Genomic DNA, 22,653 nt, shown 5'->3' on the forward strand with positions numbered 1-22,653 from the left:
GAGGGTCAGGCATGAAAAAAAGAGTTTTTCACTATAGGGTTTGTGTTTGTAACTCACAAGTATAACAAACATTATCTTATCCCTATATATATATATATATATCTGTTATATGAGTCCGGATCAAGTGCTATATGATGGCACAACAATTTGTGCCTTACGCATCTGATCAGCTTCCATTTTGGGGATAGGGTCTGTCAATTGTGGGGCCAAAGACCTGATGGAGAGTGATCAGGTGTTGTAAGGCACAAATTTTTGTGCCATCATATGGCACTTGATCCGGACTCGGCTTAAATAGGGATGTCGATTAGTCAGATTTGGTAACCAAATCTAGAGCAGATTATAAATCAGATTCAGGTTTGGTATTGAGTTTTGCATTGAAACCTGACCTGAATCCAACTAAAACCTGAATTCGTGAAAATATTGGGTTTTAAACTAGTCGGTTTTAAATTTTTTCATCTGAATTCGAATCCAATTAGGTTGGATCACATTCCATTTTATCTTTTTTTTTTCATCCAAATCCAACCCCTTGACATCTCTTAAGCTTAAACTGAACTGAACCAGCTTGGTCCGTTTACCAACCCTATTTGGATCCTGCAAGTCTGCCATCAATGGGTCGGGTTTGACTCGGACCTGACCCGTACCAAACCCTATAGGGTTAGGGTTTGGTGATAAATGAGAAGGCTCAAATAGAATCCAGGTCAGACATGAAGGGTCTGATTAATATATGGATCCTAGTATGGTTTGTGAAATTTCATACCAGACTTAGGCCGGACCTGAGTTTCAATTAAGAACCATATTTTTTCAATGTAAAAATAATAAAAATTATTATTTTACGGGATATGGTTCGGGTCCTTATAGGATCCGGATATGGTTTCTCTTATGATTGGTCCGATTAGACTCGGATCAGAACCCGGTATCCTCATCTCAAATCAATTTTGGGTCTAGTTCTACCTGGGCCCGAACCAAACCCGACCCGTTGAGACTCCAACCATGATTTAACCAATTGTACCTACTTTAGTAGGTCCAGACCTTGGTGATATTTGGGTCTGCACCGGTAGTAAGATCCAACCCGAGTTCCGGGAACCAAGGCTTGTTGAATTGGTGATTCAAAAGCAGAGCGAGCGAGAGAAAGAGAAGAAACCCTAGACGCAACCTCCTTCCTCTATTGTTCAAGAAACCTCTCTCTCTCTCTCTCGCGCGCGCTCTTCTGTTGCTTCTTCTTCTTGTTGGGTGAAGAAGCAAGAGAGGATGGAGGAGATAACGGAGGCGGTGAACAACATGAGCATCTCTGAGCCCCACAAGAAGAACAGGATTCAGGTCTCTAACACCAAGAAACCCCTCTTCTTCTACGTTAACCTTGCCAAGGTATACCTTCTCTCTCTCTCAGAGAATTTTCACCATGAGCTGTTTTTTTTTTCCGATTTTTCGTGTTGAGTCTCTTTCATTTCTTCTCTCTCTTGACTGCCCATGTTCGGATTTCTTTTTTTCCATCCTTTTTTCTGTATAATGTTATTGTTGGATCTAATCTTTTTTGCGCTTTCCCGAGGTGTAATCTTTTCGCCTGTGGAGTCGTGTGTCGTTATTTGCAGAACAAAGCGTTTTGAAAGATGATTTATTTGTTATTCTTGGCTTCTTTGTGCTGTTGCCATCATAAATTCTTTTAAAGTCTATAGGACCAGAGCTTCGATTTCGTGTAGATTTTGTTGCTTTTAGTTGATTGTTGCGTTGATTCCTGGAGGGAACAATTTCTGTTTCATGAGAATCGTTTTTTATCAAGGTTTTCTCTTGTTTTTCTCTCTGGGTTACACTTTGGTTCTTGTTCGAAAATTTTCAACGTTGATTAAATTTTTGGCGTTTTATTTTGCCACATTGTTGTTTTGCTAAGCAATTGCGCAGTCGTAGTGTTGATGATTCTTCTTCCTATTGCAGAGATATATGCAGCAGCACAGCGAAGTGGAGCTTTCAGCTCTGGGCATGGGTATTGATACTAATTAGCGTTTTATGCTTCCCTTGTGCTTGTATTTAGTATCAATTATTCATCATGATTTGGAGTTTTTCGGGCACACACACACACACACACACACACACACACACACACACACACACATATATATATATATATATATACATGGGTGGGTGGGTGGGGGCTTCCTCGCCGGCTCCCCTGTCATCAGGTCACCAACTTTCTTAACCTTCTGGCACTGGGCAAGCATCAGCCCCCATACATGGTCTTACGACTTTGCGGAGACCTGCCCATATTGTAGGGTGGATCTCCAAAGATATATATATATATATATATATATATATATATATATATATATATATATATATATATATATATATGTTCCTTTATTGTTTTCCTTCCCTCAATCAGTCTTATAGGGACGATTAGTCGCTCAATTTCATGTATGTGATCTTGATGGTTTTAGGAATATTTTTTTGTACCCCCATTTTCTTGTATATGGTTTTTCTTACTTTCCTTTCGCAAAAATATAATGTCTTAGTCTGATATGTTCAACAGAAAGTCATACTGATGCCTTTTCATTTTTCTCTCTTTGTGTGTGTATCTCTTTTGGACCCATTGACAAGTGTTGTATTCCTTCAAGCAGCCTAATTTTAAAAGTGGCTAGTTATACAGGTCCTATTATGGTCGGTCTCGAGGATTTTAGTGTTGCTACCACTGATTGAATTTCTGCTTCTCTTCATATCTTCTATAAGGATATATGACACCTTGCACCAAGCAGCTGGTCTTGACAAAGTAGGTAGTAAATCTCAGTTTAATGGGCACTTTTTGTGTCATTGCTCATTAATCAGCTGTTGGTTTTCTTATTTACAGCCCATAGTTAGCAATATCTGAAATGACAAAAAATTGTTAAAACTGAATATGTTAATGGAAAGGATTTGCGCAAAAAATATCTGAAAAAATGGTATAGAGAGCGAGTTGCAAAACAACTGGCAAAAAATACATACTACTTTAATTCGGTTTGAATTTTACAAAACAGAGTTAAAAAAGACAATATATATATATATATATATATATATATATATATATATATATGAGATTTTTCATGAAAAATAAGTTAGGGTACATGAACTATGAGTTTCGGATTCAAGAATCATTATGAACTGAATCCAAGATCCGATCAATTGGATCCATGATTGAGTTTTTTTTTTGAAAAGTATTTTGTTTAAATATAAATTTTTGTGTTCTAAATGCTTCTATCAAAAGAACATGTTTTTTTGCTGTTTTTTTTGAAAAAGACCGTGTTTCAGTTGTTTTTTTTAAGTTTTATTTAAAGAAACATGTTCTAACTTTTAAACAGAGTTTTGTTAACTATGTTACAGCCACCGATCTTTACTTTTGCGTCTTTCTATCACTTTGAGCATGCATTTAAAGTTTACACATTCTTGGACATCATTTTAACTGTTGTCATTGCACAAATTTATTGTTCTATCATTTTGCTGTTAATGCTGCTATCAGTGTTCATGATAGCATTGGAAATGATGAATATTAACAAATTTATGTGCTTATTTGTTCTGTATTGATTATATGTATATGGTAATTTTCTCCTCATTGATATGTTTTAGCATTGTGTGCTATGTGTAATTAATGAAAGTGATAAGTGTCAAGAGGTGGCTTCCATTGTAAATCCTGTACTTTATACATAGATAATATCCATATTCCGATGTAAATCCTGTACTTTATTTATAGATACTATCCATGTTTTGAAATTAATGTTGTGAAGAATCATTTTGGACCTGCCTATTTCTACATGGTTTGAACTTGTAAAATCAGATTGCTTGCTGTTTTATTTCTAAAAAAAAAGATTTTCCTTCAGAGTTTCTCATTTTTCAAAGCATATAAAACTTGATAAAGTCAGAATAAAATTGGAAAATTAAAAAGGATACAATTTGTGAAATGCCTGTAGTTGGGAGGAGACATTGCATGTATTTTATAAGTGGTACTTTTGGAAATGAAAGTTGTAACTTATCAGGCGCAAATATCAAACTGCTCTTAAAAGTAATGAAACCGTGGAAAGGTAAGACATTGCAAGTCTGCAAGAGAATAAAAAGTATCTGTAGAATGTTTTACACCATATAGATAACAAAACCTCTCTCTGTGTGAGTGGCACATGCACACAGAGGCACGAACTGACAGACATCAAAATGCACTTTGTCATGTAGTTAGCTTGTATAATTGTTGCATTCTATATTTAATTATCTCATTCCTCTATCATTGTACATATGCTGATATAATTGGAGGATATGTTTCTGAATTTGATGAACAAACTCCAAAAGAAGGATCCAGCACACACACACACACACATATATATTATTACTGTTGGATTCACCATGTTTATGCAGAAACCTGGAATAATTTGGGATATTGCTTTATGTAAAGCAGAATACTATGTCGTACTTTATCCATGTTTCTGGATAAGCGGGTGCACCCAATCACCATGAGAAGGATCTGGCATAGTTTTTTTTGGAGTATATTACTGCAACTGTGTGGCATGTAATAATATCATAAAGTATGCAGTGTGGCAGCAGTATAATAAACATTACTAATACTGATGCGCAGTATGTTATATGTAAGTTGCTGTTATCGGTGATGCTGAGCAATGTTTATTGCTGTTATACATATCATGCTGTAAAATGCTATTGTAAGCATATGAAAAGTACAAAAGGTTCTGTTTGAGGTTATAGAAGCTTGGTTTGATGGCTGTTGGTTTTAGTTCTCTCTTTTTGTTTGGTATTTGCTTTTTCAGATGTAATCTTCAGTTTGGCTATGTTTGTGCTTCCATCACTGTCATCTTTTATCACTCACCTGCTTATTCTTTGCAAACCTGCAGCCATTGCAACTGTTGTCACGATAGCAGAGATACTAAAAAACAATGGGCTGGCTGTAGAGAAGAGTGAGATTTTATTCTCCCATCCTTTTTTTTCTCTCTTTCATAAAGAAGGTACTAGTCTCTATAACTTCACCTGTCATGCGTGTGCAGAGATTATGACATCTACCATCGACATGAAAGATGAATCAAGAGGGCGACTTATCCAAAAGGCTAAGGTATGCAACATGTACTTGTGATGCTTTTGAATGTTGGAAGTTCTTAAGATAAAATCTTGATCTGCAGATCGAGATCTTGTTGGGGAAGACTGCCAATTTTGATGAGTTGATGGCTGCTGCCGTGGAGGAGAGGGAGGCGGTTGGAGATGAGCAGAGTTAGATGCGTGCAAGTCAGTTTTGGTTTTTCTATGTTTCTGCTTTAGTGTGGGTTATTGGAGAATGATCTTTGTAGCTCATATTCCTAGCTTTCATTGTGACAAGGTTGTATTGATAGTTTTGCTGATGTATGGTTGGATTCTTTGTTTGCATCCTTTCACATTTATATCAGGAATAGCAATGTTCTCTGATTACTCTATCAAGTTTGGCTGCCTTCCAAATTTTGGCCCCCGGCTAGGCCAAGGTTCTTCCCACTGGGAAGTATAGTCAGCTTGGACCTTAAGACAAGGGACGCCCCTCATGGGTTTGAACTGTGGTCTTCCCATGTTATGTGCCCAACCATGGTTGCTCCTAACTAAGTAGGCTTTGTGGGCTACATTTCAAATTCAGTACAGTACAACATTGACTTCAAACCTATGTCACAGAGATGGGACATGCCATTTTTGTGGAATAGAGTGAATTGGAGTATCCTTGTAACATCAGCTTATGTACTTCTGAATATAGTGTTTGATGGGATTGCTCTTATATTAGAACTCATGATTTGAGCTTAATCTGATTTTCTGGCCTCATTTGTAATCACTTTGTTGCTGATCCACACGATTGCTCATGATTTAAAAGCTCTCTAATTCTCTGTTGGCCTGGGCTTTTATTTAGAACTTTGGGAGAATTCTGGAAACCCTTGTTTTGCGAGATGTTCTGATGCCCTATTGTATTGCAGTTGAGCACATTGAGACCATGAACACTCGATTTGCCAAACAAGGTTTTAGAGTCTATAGAAATTCCATCCTGGTTTTGCTGACATGAACCGGCTGATCTCCAACTCTGAATGCTCTACGAGAGCTGCTTTATCAAGTTGCCCACGTAAGGGAATTTATGCACGACCAAGTAAAAACAGTCACCAAAGGGGGGGTTCTGCTTGGTGGTAGGAGCTGTCAGTGCAAGTCTCCCTGTGGTGGGACGTTGCAGGTTCAAAACCCCAGTGGTGGGATTGAATAATAACTGGTGGGGGTCTGCCTATCCCCAGCTTGCCTTTTAGAAAAAAAAGTAAAAACATAGTCCTAATAATCACTGAATAAACAACAGTGATAAGGTGTCCCAAAAAAGAAACAAAAATTCTATGTTTAGGACAGTGTTACTGTCCAGGCCACCATATTGACACCTTAGTGTACATAAATAGCCTTTAGCCTAAGATCTTCCGTGAACAACAATTGTTACGGATCCTTCTCTCCCCCTTCTTACTCTCTTTTTGTAATCTTGCAACTTATGAATGAGTTACTTCCTCTCTATCTTTCGTTTCTTCTCTCTCAATTGCTCTCTTCAAGTTTGTGTGAGTTTTGTTGCGATTGTGCACCCTGGTGTGGGGTGTTTGTGTTGCTTTCTCGACTCGGAAGGCTGACTTGGTTGGAACTACCAGGTGCAGCACGAAGCTTCTAGATAAGCTTGTGACAACTGGTACCAGCTTACTAGAGAACTGGGGAAAGGAAATAGGGTATTTGCTGATACCCTCGTGAGTTGAGTTCAATAATGTATTCGGAGTTGGAAGAACTCCTTGAAAAAGTCCATAAAGGGAAAGAGACAAGGAGATATCGTGTCGATAGAAATGTCTCGCTTTGAAGAAATGGCCGGCCCTATAGAGAGATGGGTGACCAAAGTCGAGAAAAGAATGACGGAATTGACATGTGACATTTGTACCTATGTCACTGCTGTTGAAAGTGCACAGGATGACTTCGGAAAGTTAGATGGTGATGTGAGGGTTGAGACTGACGAATTGTTGGCTACGGTTCAAGAATTATCAGATCGGTTGGGTATGCAAGAGGCTGAAATGCGAGAACTTTAAAAACGATATGGAGTATTAGAAAGGCTATTGGGAAGCGTGATTGGTGGTGTGGCCAATGGCGAAAATCTTGGAAACAACCCACAAGGGGAAAACACAATGATGGTTCGTCGTGAATGCCCTAAGTTGAAACCAGTTGAGCCGTTGAAATATAAAAGGGAAAAGAGATGTCAGGATTGTCGAAAATTGGTTGTGGGATGTAGAATAATTCTTTGATCAAGCGAAGATTGACATTGATGCTGATCGAATATGTACGACGACTAGATACTTTGTTGAGAACGCAATATCGAAGCATGGAACACAAAGCAGTTATGATTGAATCGTGGGACGACTTCAAAAAGGAAATAAGTGGATATTTTCTTTTACACAATGCTGAAGAACTTGCCCGTGACAAGTTGATGGCCCTAAGACATACATAAAGCATCAGGAATATGTGGCGACATTTTCAGCCGTAATGCTCGATATAGAGGACATGTCGAAAATGGATCACATTTACTTCTTCAAAAGAGGCCTAAAGTTTTGAGCTCAACAAGAATTGACTCGGATGAAACTGACGAACCTTGCAAGTGCAATGGCGATAGCTAAGCAAATAGTCGAGTTTCCTAATCGAGGGGGACCTCAAGCAAGGCCACCCCGTAGGGAGGATCAGGGGAATGTTGCAGGAGGCCAAGGGGAAAATCAATATCGATTACCCCCCGAGACCAGAGAAATCATACCCAAGCACGACAAAAGGGACTTTTGGGAAACAGACCGGTACATCCGAACCTTCGGTGTTGGTATTGTAGTGGAAATCACTTTGCGAGGGATTGCCCCAACCAAAATCAAGAAAATGTGGGATGAAGGGTGGCTAATGCTATCGAGATTGAAGAGACCCCCGCGGAAGAGGAAGTCAAAATGAGAGCCTTACAGAGGGTAAATGCACTAGAGGGGTCCACCTCTGCAGTGCCCGTGGTTAAGAAGGAATTAATGTACTTGACAATGACTATCAATGGGAGGACTACTAATGCGATGGTTGATACATGAGCCACACATAACTTCATGGCCCAAGAGGAAGCTCGGAGATTGAGCTTGCAATGGGATAAAAAAGCCAATCGTATGAAGGTCGTGAACTCAGAGGCACAACCCATCTTCGTAGTAGCTCAGAACGTACAAGTTGGGGCTGGGCAATGGATTGGCAGAACAGATTTCTCTATTGCTCCGTTGGACGATTTCAAAGTAATCTTGGGGATGAAGTTCCTACGGGCGAGTAAGGCAGTGCCCATGCCCCACTTGGATGTGGTCAGCTTATGAGTGAAGAGTCCCCTTGCATGATCCCTGCCTCGACATCGGAAACGTCGAACGTCCACATGATCTCTGCATTGCAGATAAAATGAAGCCTCCAAAGAGGCGATCAAACATTTCTAGTAGCGGTGCGAGAAGAAACAGAGGGGAACCCCCCGAAGATATACCAGCTCCTATTGTTACGATATTAAAAGAGTTCCAAGAAATTTTACCCCAAGAGTTGCCAAGAAAATTACCATCGCGAAGGGAAGTAGATCATCAGATAGAGTTGGTACCAGGTGCAAGGCGTCCTACAATGGTACCATACCGGATGGCCCCGCTTGAACTGATAGAGCTTAGAAGACAACTGAATGATATGTTGGCTGCTGGTATTATCCGACTATCAAAGGCTCATTTCGGAGCTCCCGTGCTCTTTCAGACCAAGCATGATGGGTCCAAGAGACTGTGTGTGGATTATAGGGCACTCAATAAATTGACTGTCAAGAATAAGTATCCTTTGCCCCTAATTGCTGATCTGTTCGACCAGTTAGGGGAAGCTCAAGTTTTCTTAAAATTAGATCTGCGATCAGGATATTGGCAGGTCAGAGTTGCAGAAGGAGACGAGGCCAAGACGACATGCGTTACTCGATATGGTGCCTTCGAATTTTTAGTGATGCCCTTTGGTTTAACGAAGGTTCCTCAACTTTCTCTACACTGATGAACCAAATATTTTATCCATATCTTGATCATTTTGTGGTTGTGTATTTGGATGATATTATTGTTTATAGTCGAAACATGGAGGAACATGTGCGACATCTGCGCACGGTGTTTCAGATTTTAAAGGAAAACGAGTTGTATGTAAAAAAAGAGAAGTGTATGTTCGACCAAGAAGAAATCATTTTTTTGGGTCGTGGTTGAAAAGGGCTGTCTAAGGATGGATAGTCAGAAGGTAAGAGCTATTCAGGACTGAAAAATCCCAACCAAGGTTCCTAAGCTACGATCCTTTTGGGGCCTAGTAAATTACTATAGTCGGTTTATTAAGGGATATTCAACTATTGTGGTGCCTCTAATAGAGTTGATAAGGAAGGACAGAGGTTGGGATTGGTAAGAGGAATGTCAAAAGGCATTCGAGACTCTTAAGAATGCCATGGCTAAAGAACCGGTCTTACAACTGTCGAACTAAGAAAAATTGTTTGAAGTATATGCAGATGCATCAAACTTTGCCATTGGAGGTGTATTGATGCAAGAGGGTCATCCCATCGCCTTCGAGAGTTGGAAGCTAAACAACGCTGAACGACGATACACAGTCCACGAAAGAGAAATGACTGCCATCGTGCATTGCTTATGTGCGTGGAGGCATTACTTACTGGGGTCGACATTTGTTGTCTACACTGACAATGTTGCCATGAGCTATTTTCAAACACAGAAAAAGCTCAGTCCTAAACAAGCTCAGTGGCAAGAGTTCTTAACTGAATTTGATATGGTTCTGGAGTACAAGCTGGAAAGCTCCATTGTAGTGGCAGACACAGTGAGTAGGAAGGCCGGATTGGCGACTTTGATTGAAGATAAAAGTGGGAGTACTGAACCCCAAAGCGACCTTCTCGACAGAATCCGAGAGGGCTTGCGAGAAGACCCCATGGCACATCTTTTCTCTCGGGTAAAAGAAGGAAAGACAAGACGATTTTGGGAACGAGAAGGATTGCTGATAACAACTGAGAATCAAGCATATGTAACCCGATGGGGATCCTTGCGTTGGGAGATATTAAAGGAGTGTCACGACTCTCCCTGGGCAGGACATCCGGGGCAAGAAAGGACATTGGCGTTGATGGAGCGAGTTTATTACTGGCCTCAAATGCTTAACGACGTAGATGGTTACATACGTACTTGTTTGATTTGCCAACAGGATAAGGCCATTAATCAGAAGATTGCGGGTCTATTAGAGACTCTCCCCGTTTCAAGCCGACCTTTGGAGAGCATTTCTATGGATTTTGTTGTTAGTCTGCCAAAAGTTGAGGGGAACAATATCATCTTTGTTATGGTTGATAGATTCTCAAAATATGCGACCTTTGCACCTGGTCCTAACAATTGTTCAGCGGAAGATACAACTCGACTCTTTGTGAAGCATGTCGTGAAATATTGAGGCATTTCGAAGAGCATTAACAGCGATCGGGATACCCAGTTCACAGGTAAATTTTGGAGAGAAGTCTTTCGGTTATTGGGATCAAAATTACACTTTTCTATCAGTTTCCACTCGCAGATAGACAGCCAAACTAAACGTATTAATGAGATGCTGGAAGAATATTTGATGCACTTTGTAAGTGCAAATCAGAAAAATTGGACGAATTTATTGGATGTCGCTCAATTCTGTTACAATATTCAAAAGAGTGAATCATCATGACACAATCCATTCGAGATTGTGACAAGGCAACAACCTCAGACACTACACTCTATCGCCGCCCAAGGTTGAGGAAAAGCGCCCTTTGCGTATAACTTTGTCAAGAACTGGCATGATCAGACAAAATTAACAAAGACATTTCTACACAAAGCTGCAAAATGAATAAAGAAATGAGCAAATCAAGATCGTCAACATGTCGAGTTCCAAGTCGGAGATAAAGTACTGGTCAAACTATACCTCGAGAGAACGGTTATCTTTCAGGGACATCATCAAGGAGTCATTCGAAAATATGATGGACCCTTTTCTGTCATCCAGAGGATTGACAAGTTAGCATATAAGCTAGACCTTCCTAATAGTTTCTAGGTCCATCTTGTCTTTCATGTGTGTAATCTAAAGCCCTTCAACGAAGATGAAGAAGATTTCAGTTGTAGTCTACCTCAGCGAGTTCCCATTCCTTAGCGAGCCCCAACAACAGCCCCAACATCGACCTCTAGGTAAATTGAATTCATCATGGACCACGTCAACAATTATCTAGGAGAAGTAAAGAATTATCTTGTAAAATGAAAATGATTGCCAGAGAGTAAAGCCAATTGGGAGACTCCAAAAAATATTCGTCAATTTCAGCAAACCATTGAAGACTACCAACAACAGATTGCGCCGAGGACGGCGCCAGTTTAGGCAGGGGAGAGTGTCCCAGGCTGTTATTTTGACACCTTTGTTTCTTGATGTAAATACCTCTTTGATCCTTCGTAGTGTACATAAATGACTTGTGGCCTAAGATCCCCCGTGAACAACAATTGTTACGGGTCGCTCCCCCCCCCTCTTACTCTCTTTTTGTAATCTTGCAACTTATGAATATGAGTTACTTTCTCTCTATCTCTCACTGCTTCTCTTTCGATTGCTCTCTTTAAGTTTGTGTGCGCTTTGTTGCGACCATGCACCCTAGTGCGGGGTGTTTGTGTTGCTTTCTCGACTCAAAAGGTTGACCTGGTTGGAACTACCAGGTGCCGCACAGAGCTTCCAAATAAACCCGAAACAGTTAGCCCTTGAACTGATAAAATGATTATTGTAGGCTCAAGTCTCCATTATGTCATGCTGCCACTTTGTATTGATTCAGGGGTGTTCTTAATATTGGGCAAAAGGTGCAGGGGATATTGTGGGAGAATGCATGCGAATTTTTTTCCATAGGTCCAGAAATAATCTTTCCAACTAATAATGGGAGAACACTTCCTAGGAAGTTTCTCCTAGGAATGTGAACAAAAGTTCTTTTGGAAAATGATCTTTATATCGTTCATTTTTTTTTATAGACAAAGACGGGGGACATCCCCATGGGATCGGTTACAATACCGTGTGGCCTAATCATCCAGCCACCTCATTCAACTTGATGGTCTTTGATCGCTGTAGGGGTCTGACCAAGAAGTTCGGTATTGTAGGCTTACACCATACTCATATTAGGTGAACGTGCTACTAATAGGTTCTTGTTTGGTATAGGGCTTGCATCTCTTCCTGAACAGCCAACAACCAAAAATCGTTTCAATGCAGATCTCAGGATAGGTTGGATCTAAGACTGGCTGCATGTACCATTTGCTTAAAAGAATACAGATGAACAAAATTTAAATGTGATCATCTAATGTGCCAGTATGCTAGTTCATAGATGAATTACTCTCCTTGGGCCACCCGCCCAATGACGAAAGCAAGTTTGCCAAAAACTATGGCAAAACGTCATTGGCATTTAGAAGAGCAGAAATGGGAACAGTATCATCAAATCAAGCAGCCTCTGCCGAAAGTCACTGGACACTCGAATTTTCAAGAACCTGAATTTAAGATAAACAGTACATGAACTGCATAAAGGTCGATATTTTAAGTGGGGTTTAAAACACAAAACTAAGAACTGATATATATGCAAGTCGAGAGATTCATCATGCTAAAAGATGACACATCAAAGATGCCACCGAGATTTCCTAAATGGTGGTTTTGTTAATCATCATTGTTCTTCACTTATATAAATAACCACATGGCTACGGCAAAAAGAGATTTGAGTGCTCCAGAAGCAATCAACAAAGTCTAAGCTAATCCAAGCTTATTTGTCAAAACATTTAGCTGACATGTGCAATAAAATCGAAGGCAAATAAGACAGCAATATGATGATGACAATGGTGACTACATTCTTATTTTTGAAGTGAAGAGTAGCACATCCATTTCAGGAGAATGGCAAGTTATAAGACACCAAAGGAGCATAGGACAACCCCAGCCAAAAGCAGAATGAGACAAAACTGAGAAGCACAACACTGAGGGCAGAACTGCAGGAAGAACCCTCCTCTTGGCTCAGCAAAATGTTCCCCCAAAATTGGTCTCAAACTCCAGCTGAATAAATCAGTTCCAAGCTTGCACAGCATCAGAAGTGATGATAATGACAGGGTCTTGCCACCACACTTTTCTGCCTCTAAACATTGCAAGCTTCCAAAAAGTAGAAAAGAAAAATAATGGGTTCCCAGTGCTTCCTTTGCTTCCAATAACAATAGCGAAAGACCATAGTTCAGAAATCTCAAGTCTAAATTCATCCCATCCAAAAGGCTTTTATTAGCTAATTTATATCTGACCAAATAAAGAAGCAAAAAAAAATGAGGATCTGTTTAGGTGAACAGGAAGAACAATTTTTGGGAAAGTTGGCATATGGAGAAGACAACCGGGTGTCTTCCATTCCTGCCCCTCCTAAGAAGGCACCAATATGTCAATGCCATAAACTCCAACTATCGCTAGCAAAGAAGGCTATCCTTCATCCTCCTTCATAATAAGTATCCTTTTGCAAGCCTCATAACACATGAATGAAATGCCAGCTGCAGGTACCAACTTCATACAACTAGGCCCTAGTCCTACATAAAGCCCTCCAATCCCTTCTTTCTCTAATATGCTTGTCAAGGCATGAAGCATATTCTTGTATACCTGCCTTCCACTAACAGCACCAACTTGCATGTGTTTCCTGGCCACCTCAAGTGGGAAAGTAGCACTGCTTGAAATGGCACCTGCAGCTGAACCGATCAGAAGTGTTGCAACGTTTCCTATTTCATCTGTCTTGAAGGCTTTCTTGTAAGCCTTTCTCAGTGTTTCATAAGCACAGTAATTAGTGGCAGCATATGGCACCACCCCAATAAGACTTGGGGTAAGACCTCTATAAAGTTCACTAGGCCCTTCCTCTCGTATAATCTTTAGAAATGCATGCAGCAGGTTCTCATAGACGCCTCTCTTCAGCAGCCAAACAAAATGACACGAAAATAGTAAGGCAAAAGATGTACAGCAAAAGTTTCAAAGATGAACATCTTAGTTCAACTTTTTGATACCTGAATTGTCAAGCGAGTCTTCACTAGCTCCAAGGGATATGTACACAAAGTTGAGCTAACACCAGCAATTGCTCCAGCAACCAAAGAAGCAGGGACAGGCAGTTTTGGAGGTTCCCCCGGTTTAGGTGACAAAGCCTTTCTCACTGTATCATAAGCAAATAACTGCGGAAAAATATCTATCAGCAGCAACACATAAAACGATCAGGAAATTGTATCAAACCATAAAAATGTACATGATGATTCCTACCTAATACTTGGCAACTCTCTCTCTCTCTCTCTCTCTCTCTCTCTCTCAAGCTTGGGTCAACATTCGTGGAAAATATGGATGGTGCAGATTGAAAGCATTTCATATCACAGCACACGCAGCCATGCAGGTGTACATACAAACAAACAAAGAATAAACTACACTATCTGCTGCAGCTAGAGTCCATTTATAAGAACTAAATGCACTAGATATGGTTCTGCCATCCTCTGAAACGATTGATTGAAGCTCATAAATCCCAAGCCCTCTCCCTAATGAAGCAGCTTTCTCCTGGTAAGGGGAAATTGAGGCCTAGATGCCTTCAAGGCCCAAAATTCCCACACACCATTAAGTTTGTATCGTTTAGGATCTTTCTAAAACCCCACAGAACATGAATTTTGTCCTAAATTTGAAGTTTAGGATCACACTGTCCATGCCACCAGTATCATGTCAAATATGAGCAAATGTTAAGAGCACGAGGCATACTGAATATGGAACAATTGAAGAAATAGAATCAATGACGTTGCCCTTTTTTTTTTTTTGGTTCTGGCAAGAAATCAAGCATCAAAACAGAAAGTCCACTCTTTCTGTAACAAAATATAATGTTAAACTGAATTTATCATTCAAATCAACTCCCAGTTTAAGGTGAGCACAGAAATTTATTCAAATGCCCAAATTCAGACTGCTCATGTTGCCTTCAGACAAAGGTAGGAATGCAAGATAATGAATTTTGGTTAAGAACTGAGAGAACAAGAAGAAAGAACACCTTTTTCTTTTGATTGGCAAGCTGGAGATAACCCCCATGTCGTTCAAAAGACAGAAAGAAAGAACATTTGATTAAGAATGTGATGTTATAGCAGAAAAAATGGTATAAGATACATATCAAGAGAAAATGTGAGCTGATATTAAAAATGAAAACATAAAACAGGAAAAATAAGAAAGAGACAGAAAAAGCTGAATACAAGGCTATGGTTTCTAGCAATAGGCTACTAGATGTCATATATTTAGGGGATGAGTACCAGGCTACCAGCTTATATAATTTTTGTGATGTTAAGAGTGCCATTAAATTTCCTGCAGAACATTTCACAACCAAACATAGCATGTTAAATTTAAACATATGTTTTAAACTCAATTTCCAGGGCATATTTCTACACCACATGCATAATGTGTAATGAAATCAAGCGGAGAGCGAAATCATAATGTGCATAAGCACAAGAACAAGTCCTACAAAGGACAATACAAATGCCAAAGACAATACAAAAGCACCTAAGTGAATACAATGGCTACAAAGAGCCTAAATGTGCACAAACACAAGTCCATAAAGGGACAATACACAAGCCAATAATGGCAAATACATGAGATCATAAGAGGCACCAAAGAACACACACAAAAGAATACAAAAAACATAAAAAATAATAATCTTTATTGAGATAGAATGCTTAGGAAAGCATTAACAACAAATGAGGGGGAGATCCCCTTTATAAAAACATGGAGAGGCTCAAGAGCCGCTGGGAGCATCCCAACGGCTATAAATATAGCCGTTGGGTAGCTCCCAACGGCTCTTAGGGCCCTTGACCAAAATGCACTTAGCCAATTAAAAAATTACAAAAATAATAAAAAATAAAAAATAAAAAATAAAGAATAAAAAGACTGATGTGCCCTAATGGGCACAACCTATGACAAAAGATGAAAATACCCCTAGAGGGTATTACCTATTACAACATTACAAATAAAATATATGTATGGAAGTACATACATATATATATATATATATCATAGTCACAGATATCAGCGATATTTTAAAAATATCGCGATATTATCACTGTAAATTCAGCAAACGATAATATCATTAAAATATCACGATATTTTGAAATACCGCTAGTTTGATAATATCGTGATATTATCAATTAATTTTACTGTTTTTATTTATTTTTTACATTTCAAATATGTTTTTCTTATTTATTTTATGTTTTTTACTTATTTCATTTATTATTTATGTATTTTTTGTCTAAACATGATATTTTCTTACTTATTTTTGTTATTTTTTAAGCCTCCGAGATTTTCCCGAGATTTATCACTAAACCTATAATATCGCGAGAAATAGCCTGCCGAGATATAGCTGATACCGATATTTGTGATTATGATATATATATATATATATATATATATACATGTACAACTTAATATAATGGCAATCAGTTTTTTTCTTCAAGAGTATCATGCATGTATGTGTACATGGAGATGCAAAAGCAGAAATCAATCCTTAAAAACTCCCGATAGTACTGACTATATATATATATATATATATATATATATATATATATATATATATATATATATATATATATATATAGAGAGAGAGAGAGAGAGAGAGAGAGAGAGAGAGAGAGAGAGAGAGAGAGAGAGAGACCAAATAAATGCCAACAAAAGGGCAAAAAAATCTATATGGAAAGCACTGCACATAAAGTCCAAGAACAAAAGATCTGACCAACAAAGAGCACATGGCTGTGGACCGTGTACTCCCGAGGAAACTCTTAGTACATTCATGGTTCATTGCGATTGGAGAAGGCTCAAGACATGAAATTTGATCACCAGTTTAGAATTGAGTCACTTGGAGGGATGCGCATCAGACAAGCAATGAACACTCATTTCTTCTCTATCCTGACAGCTAACATCCCTGTGCCTAACAAATGCTCATTTGAGCCCCTAGTTGAGCATTTCCAAATTGAAAATGAATGATGGATTTGCGCGTACAGTTCAATAGTTGGTTCTACAAGGTAATGACCAGCAATAATTTCCAATCAAAATGTATCTCCAGATTCTCCACAGTGATAAATTGCATTCTATGTTGCATCATATTCGAGAACTAGACATCTTGTTCATGGAAGTTCTATCCTTGAAGAATTCAACCTGCTTGAGTGGCTGAGGTGAACAGGAAGACTTATGGCTTCAAGAAACACTAGAATGCTGCCACACATGCAATTGCTCTTACTTCTAGACCAAGACTGGGAAAAGAATATTCAGAAATGGTGGCAAATCCACCTAAAATTTGTTCAATCTTTCTTTTGAGATGGAAAACACCAGCTTGATATGCTTTGATAATTCCGGCTGGGCAGAGACTGTTCTTGAATGCAGAATGTGGAGACTTGAAACCTCAAATTTGCAAAAAATGAACAAAATTGACAACACAAATGTCTAAATTGAAATTCTAGAACACAAGTCCGACCATTTATTCAACAAGGAATTATTACTTTGCAAAAGAATAGAATCATTAACTAGAAAATTGCAGTCTAGTGGTTACTAATGATTAAAAGGAAACTTTGGTATTTGCAATGCCTCAAAATTTTTGTATATGCTTGCCTACCATTTTTATTATCAAAATTATGTATATCACATGAACTGGGCTGGCTACATCAATTTAAGAGCACCATATACTGGGATCTCTTTAAGTACAGAATGGGTTTAGGTTTAAGGATGGAGAAATAGCCTAGAAGTATCAATGAGAAAAATAACGTGCCATTAGGAAAAGCCAATCTAGCAAGAGCTCAGATAGGATCCAGATTCAAGATGCTCTGGAAATGAAAGCCCATCTCATCAATAATAATGTAATGCTACATGAAACACATAATCTGTCAACAAAAAAATTGAAGAAAAAGCATTCGTGAATAATGCCCTTTCCTCACATTTTATGAGATATGGATGCAGTTGGTCAGGAGAAAATTCTTGATTCCTATCATCAATGTTCAATTCCATGAAAAGAAAAAAATCTAAGGTTGTCTAAAAATCTAGATCACTAGCATGGCCAAAGCTTTTATACAGCTTATCTTCTTCAGAGAAGAGCCAGTCTATCAAACAGATGATTAAGAAATCTTATTCCCAATTTCTTCTACTACAAGCAATAATAATTAAGCTTTAGATCCTTTCTGCACTGATTGAAAGACCTAAGTCATGCAAGATCCAAATTTTTTAGTTGAGAAATAAAATTTTCCTCCATGAGATGATGCATGGAACAATCGTTATGTTATACCCTCAAAAATATCACTTTATGTCTTTCCAATTATGCTAGCCACCCCTCCAAGTATATTGCCTGCAATGGAGATGGTAAAGAGACTACAAAGTCTACCTCATCTGGAAAACCATCATGACAAGTAGGAACTTTATCCAAGCACAGACGGAGAAAGAGAGAATGCAACCAAGCCCCATCTGCTAAATCTTAGGCCAGCCTATGATAAGAAAAATTGCCAGGAAATGAAAGGGCTCAATGGAGAATAGTAACTTTCACAGGTTGACCAAGTAAACCTGGAGGGGAACAGTTACTTCACAGATCAGAATACTGAATGAGAAATTTAAGCAGTTATAGTAATAAACTCTACATTTTAAGCAAATAAGTTCCCAAAACAGAAACAGAACCAAGACTTCTAAAACATGAAAATAAACTCTCATAGGCTGTTCTATGATCCTATTATTGCTAAATAACACTCCATAAGGAACATGTAGAAACTCCTAAACCTATCAAGCAATTGGTACTTAGCACTAGGCAGTCAACATGTGACATTAGGCATTTCATACGGATTTTTGTTCTTCTTCATCCTTTTCCTTTGTACCATTTTTGTTAAAATCTGCACCAGTTTTGGGAACCCTGGCACTCAAATAATGTCCACAAGAGATGCAAAATTTTGTAACACTCACAGCAATTTAAGTGGCCCAATCATCATCTGATCATATACAAAGAGACAATAAGATTACTGTGAGAAAGCATCATAAAAGCCACCTCTATGTCTCATTACGTAATAACTCCTCTTGGTGATGGATGATCACACCAGTTTCATCTCAAAGTACCAGTCAAACAGAAACGGGGAGAATGATCCAACTCAAACTCAGGTCATCATTTATCTACCTCAAACATAAAAAGGAAGAAAAGATACCCTACTCAGTTAACGATAAGATCAGCTTAGCTAGCTTGTTTTAACTTAGATTTCCAGTTGGATGAACCAAAATATTCTGTAGAGTTAGAGTACATCTGGTATGCTTCACAAGCTAACTTCCACGATCAATATCTTCCACCTGAAGCCTATCTAAGCATGATTAGAGGCCATCATAAATCCACAATCAACTTTGCGATATAACGCTGCTTAAAGCATAGGTCCATTTGACCATAAGACACACACGTCAGTAGGGTTGAAAATGGATGTGATTCAGGAAGGGGCATTTGCAAATTTTGGCTGTCCCGGATCCAACTCCCCAATGTATTTTCTGATCCAAAACCAGAACCGTTTGCATCACTAAACGTCAGGAACCATACAGTTAGTTAAGGACAAAGCATGATTAACCTTTTTCTCTTCTCTGATAGATAACCTTGGTTACCCTTTTTTTGCTTAAGAAAAGCTATGTTACCCAGACATGGATACGGGTTTTCGTATCAAACAGGAGTGCAAAGTGCTTCAATACTAGATTCCCTCATAGCATGCACAATAATCATCAATCTGATATTTGAACTTCAACTTTACTTTTCACACTCTAAACTTCCAAAAATCAGCACCTTCCCTATTGCCATTTCAGAGAAAACTTACATATAAACCGCAGGTCTAGACATCTCAACCACTTAACACTAGATACTGCAAGAACAACAGATTCACGAATTACAACCAATTAACAGAGCTCTGAACATCCAGCCTTACAAAAGAAACAATATCATTTCAAGGTGCATGCTCTTTATCATGCAACCAAGCTGTCATGATTAAGTGGAAGGATGGAATTAAAAAAAAAAGAAAAAGAAAAAGAAAAAGAAAAAGAAAAAGAAAAAGAAAAAGAAAAAGAAATGATTTAAATCCAACAATCTCAAGTTGGATGAAATGTTTCTTGATGCATGTCAAATTTTGGTTCTATCAATGGTTTCAAGAGAAAGGCTCCAAACGCAGAAATCCAAGCAACTCTACCTCAATACATGATCCGTCCAACAGCTCAGCCAATAACAACAAGCCAACCCCAATACTCATTCAATATATACAAATTCAAAACAAAACCGACCAACATGAACCAACATAAGAAATCATCATATTGAAATAAAAATTTCAAAAAGAAAAATATATTATTGAAGGAAAAAAAAAAAAACCGCTGGATACCATTACTCACCTCTATGGCTTTGCTTGGAGCCACCCGGATAACATTAACCAAATTCCCCCTAAATAAACCCTTCCACCCGTCTGTCTCCATTATGGTATTAAACACCTCCACAGTAGAATCCCCACTGCTACCAACCATCAGGTGGGTCCTTATCGTCTCCAGCGGAGCTACCGCCGTCCTCGAAACCGCTCCGGCCACTGCCCCACTGATCAATCTCCTCAACGAAGCATTCCGAATCTTAATCTTAAAACCGTTCTTACTCTTCACCTTCATCTTAACTCCCTCACCCGGTTCACCCTCCCCCTCTTTCTCCCAAATTCCAATCTTAAGAAACCCAGCCTCCGGCAACGCAGAAGACGGCGGCGGAGGCACCGACGCCAAGTACTTCCCGTACAGATCCGAACCCGGGGGCTCCGGCGCGAGCATCCTCTGGATCTGCCTCTGTCCATCTTCTCTCGGATTAGGAGGAATCCCCACGCCCACACCCATCTTCCCAACGCTCGCAAACAACCCACCGGGCGAGAAACTCGCCATGGAGTCATTCCACGCAAAACCCACATCAGAAAGCGATAAAGAGACCGCCTTTTCCATCTTCTTCCAATTCTGCATGACACCACCGACTGGATTCCATTGGAAGGCCTCTTCTGATGCAGAGGAACAGACCATCCTCTCTATTTTCCCTCTGCTCTCCATATCCCAACTACCCATATGAAAGCTTTTGAGCTTGAGGATGGCTTCTCTCAATACATTTTTTCCTCCGGGAAAGACGGCTCAGAGGCGAAAATAACAAGGTGGATGTGGCGGAAATCGGCTTCTTCCCTAAGATTTCGGTCTCGAGAGAATCTGTAGAGGGGAGAAGAGTTGGTGGGCGGCGGGCATCTTCCTCCCTCTACCCACAAGGAGGGCCTAGAAATGCTTCTCTCCCTTTCGTCCCATCCTTTTTTTTAATTCTAAGGGTCGGCTTTTGATACTGTTCCACTTGTTTATAGGGTTGTGGGAAAAATAACGGCAGCTAAATTCTCGCGAGAAATTGGTTTGTTTTTTTTTCTCGTGCATTTTTATAAGTGAAATATTCCAAACATAAGCAATTTAAAAAATATGAACAAAAATATGCAACAAATAAAAAATATAAATATAAATATAAATATAAATATATTTTTTGAGATTTTTTGCATGTAACAAAAATATCGCAACCAAATCGTGATGTTTTCCGTTAAAATGTTAGTATTTCGAAATTTTGGCCCTTTAAAACAACAACAAAGATATCAAGTTTCTCGCAATATTTTCAGAATAAAGCTGATATTTGTATCTATGGGCTTAGGTAACATGCTTTGTCACAAATTGTCATCGATGTTTCCAAAATTTCGTGAATTTAAAAGGCTACTAAAATATAACATGTTTTAAAATATCACGTTTTAATCCCGGTATTAACACAATAAAAACAACTTCACAACATTCTTATATATGTTTTATACATTCCTTTTTAATGCATGCTGATATTGGCTCAAGAATTTTTAAACAAATTAAAAATTTCAAGAGGTCATAGGATCTGGAGTTATGATAATTTTACCAAAACTAGAATTCTGACACTGCTGCCACGCACATGAATTGAAACGTTACCAATATGGGTCATTATGGCCGTACATTTCTCTGGACCCTCGGTTGCATTTTGTAATGCAAATTTGCTTTGACCACCAGCTACCCATAGGGATGGCAGTGGGGCGGGGCGGGGCGGGGCGGGGTCTCCACCCCCGCCCCGCCTCCATCCCCGGTGGGGAATGAATTTGATCCTCCATCCCCGCCTTCATCCCCGTTTCATGTCTTCCATCCCCGGTTCAAACGGGGATGAGGCGGGGCGGGGCGGGGATATTGCGGGGAAAAGTGGTCGAGGCGGGGTTGGGGCGAGGATGAGGCGGGGACGGGGCGGGGTGGGGAAAAGTGCACGTCCATCCCCGCCTCCACCCCCCGGACGGGGATGGATTTTAACCTTTGTCCCCGCCTCCATCCTTGTTTCATACCCTTCATCCCCGGTTCAAACGGGGTGAGGCGGGGGCCCCGCTTTCCCCCGATCTACTGCCATCCCTAGTGAGGGATGTAAATTGGATGGATTGGGATCGGATCTAGGCATTATTGAGTCCGACTTAATAAGGTTTGGCCCAATCGGATTCTAATTCAATGAAAAAAAACAAACCGAACCCAGTTCCTACTTGATTAAAACCGGGTATTTACACTTTCCGG

At 39.4% G+C, this 22,653-nt stretch overlaps 2 protein-coding genes across 2 annotated transcripts; one reads left to right on the top strand and one right to left on the bottom strand.

The window, feature by feature from the left end:
* The first annotated feature begins 1,131 nt into the window (after positions 1-1,131).
* Positions 1,132-5,418, top strand: LOC149815134 (uncharacterized protein At2g34160-like). The gene is made up of 5 exons (XM_089988906.1): positions 1,132-1,365; positions 1,930-1,978; positions 4,854-4,916; positions 5,004-5,068; positions 5,136-5,418. Exons 1-5 carry the CDS (start codon positions 1,249-1,251, stop codon positions 5,226-5,228), a joined length of 387 nt encoding a protein of 128 aa, XP_089845032.1. The 5' UTR covers positions 1,132-1,248; the 3' UTR covers positions 5,229-5,418.
* Positions 5,419-12,747: 7,329 nt separating this feature from the next.
* Positions 12,748-21,361, bottom strand: LOC149815135 (adenine nucleotide transporter BT1, chloroplastic/mitochondrial-like). Its single transcript, XM_089989243.1, has 3 exons — positions 20,425-21,361; positions 14,052-14,213; positions 12,748-13,956 (listed from the first exon to the last, which is right to left on the bottom strand). Exons 1-3 carry the CDS (start codon positions 21,121-21,123, stop codon positions 13,483-13,485), a joined length of 1,335 nt encoding a protein of 444 aa, XP_089845369.1. The 5' UTR covers positions 21,124-21,361; the 3' UTR covers positions 12,748-13,482.
* Positions 21,362-22,653: the final 1,292 nt, after the last annotated feature.

This window comes from Nuphar pumila, chromosome 15, assembly GCF_984573655.1.
Source record: "Nuphar pumila chromosome 15, dmNupPumi1.hap1.1, whole genome shotgun sequence".
NCBI lineage: Eukaryota > Viridiplantae > Streptophyta > Magnoliopsida > Nymphaeales > Nymphaeaceae > Nuphar > Nuphar pumila.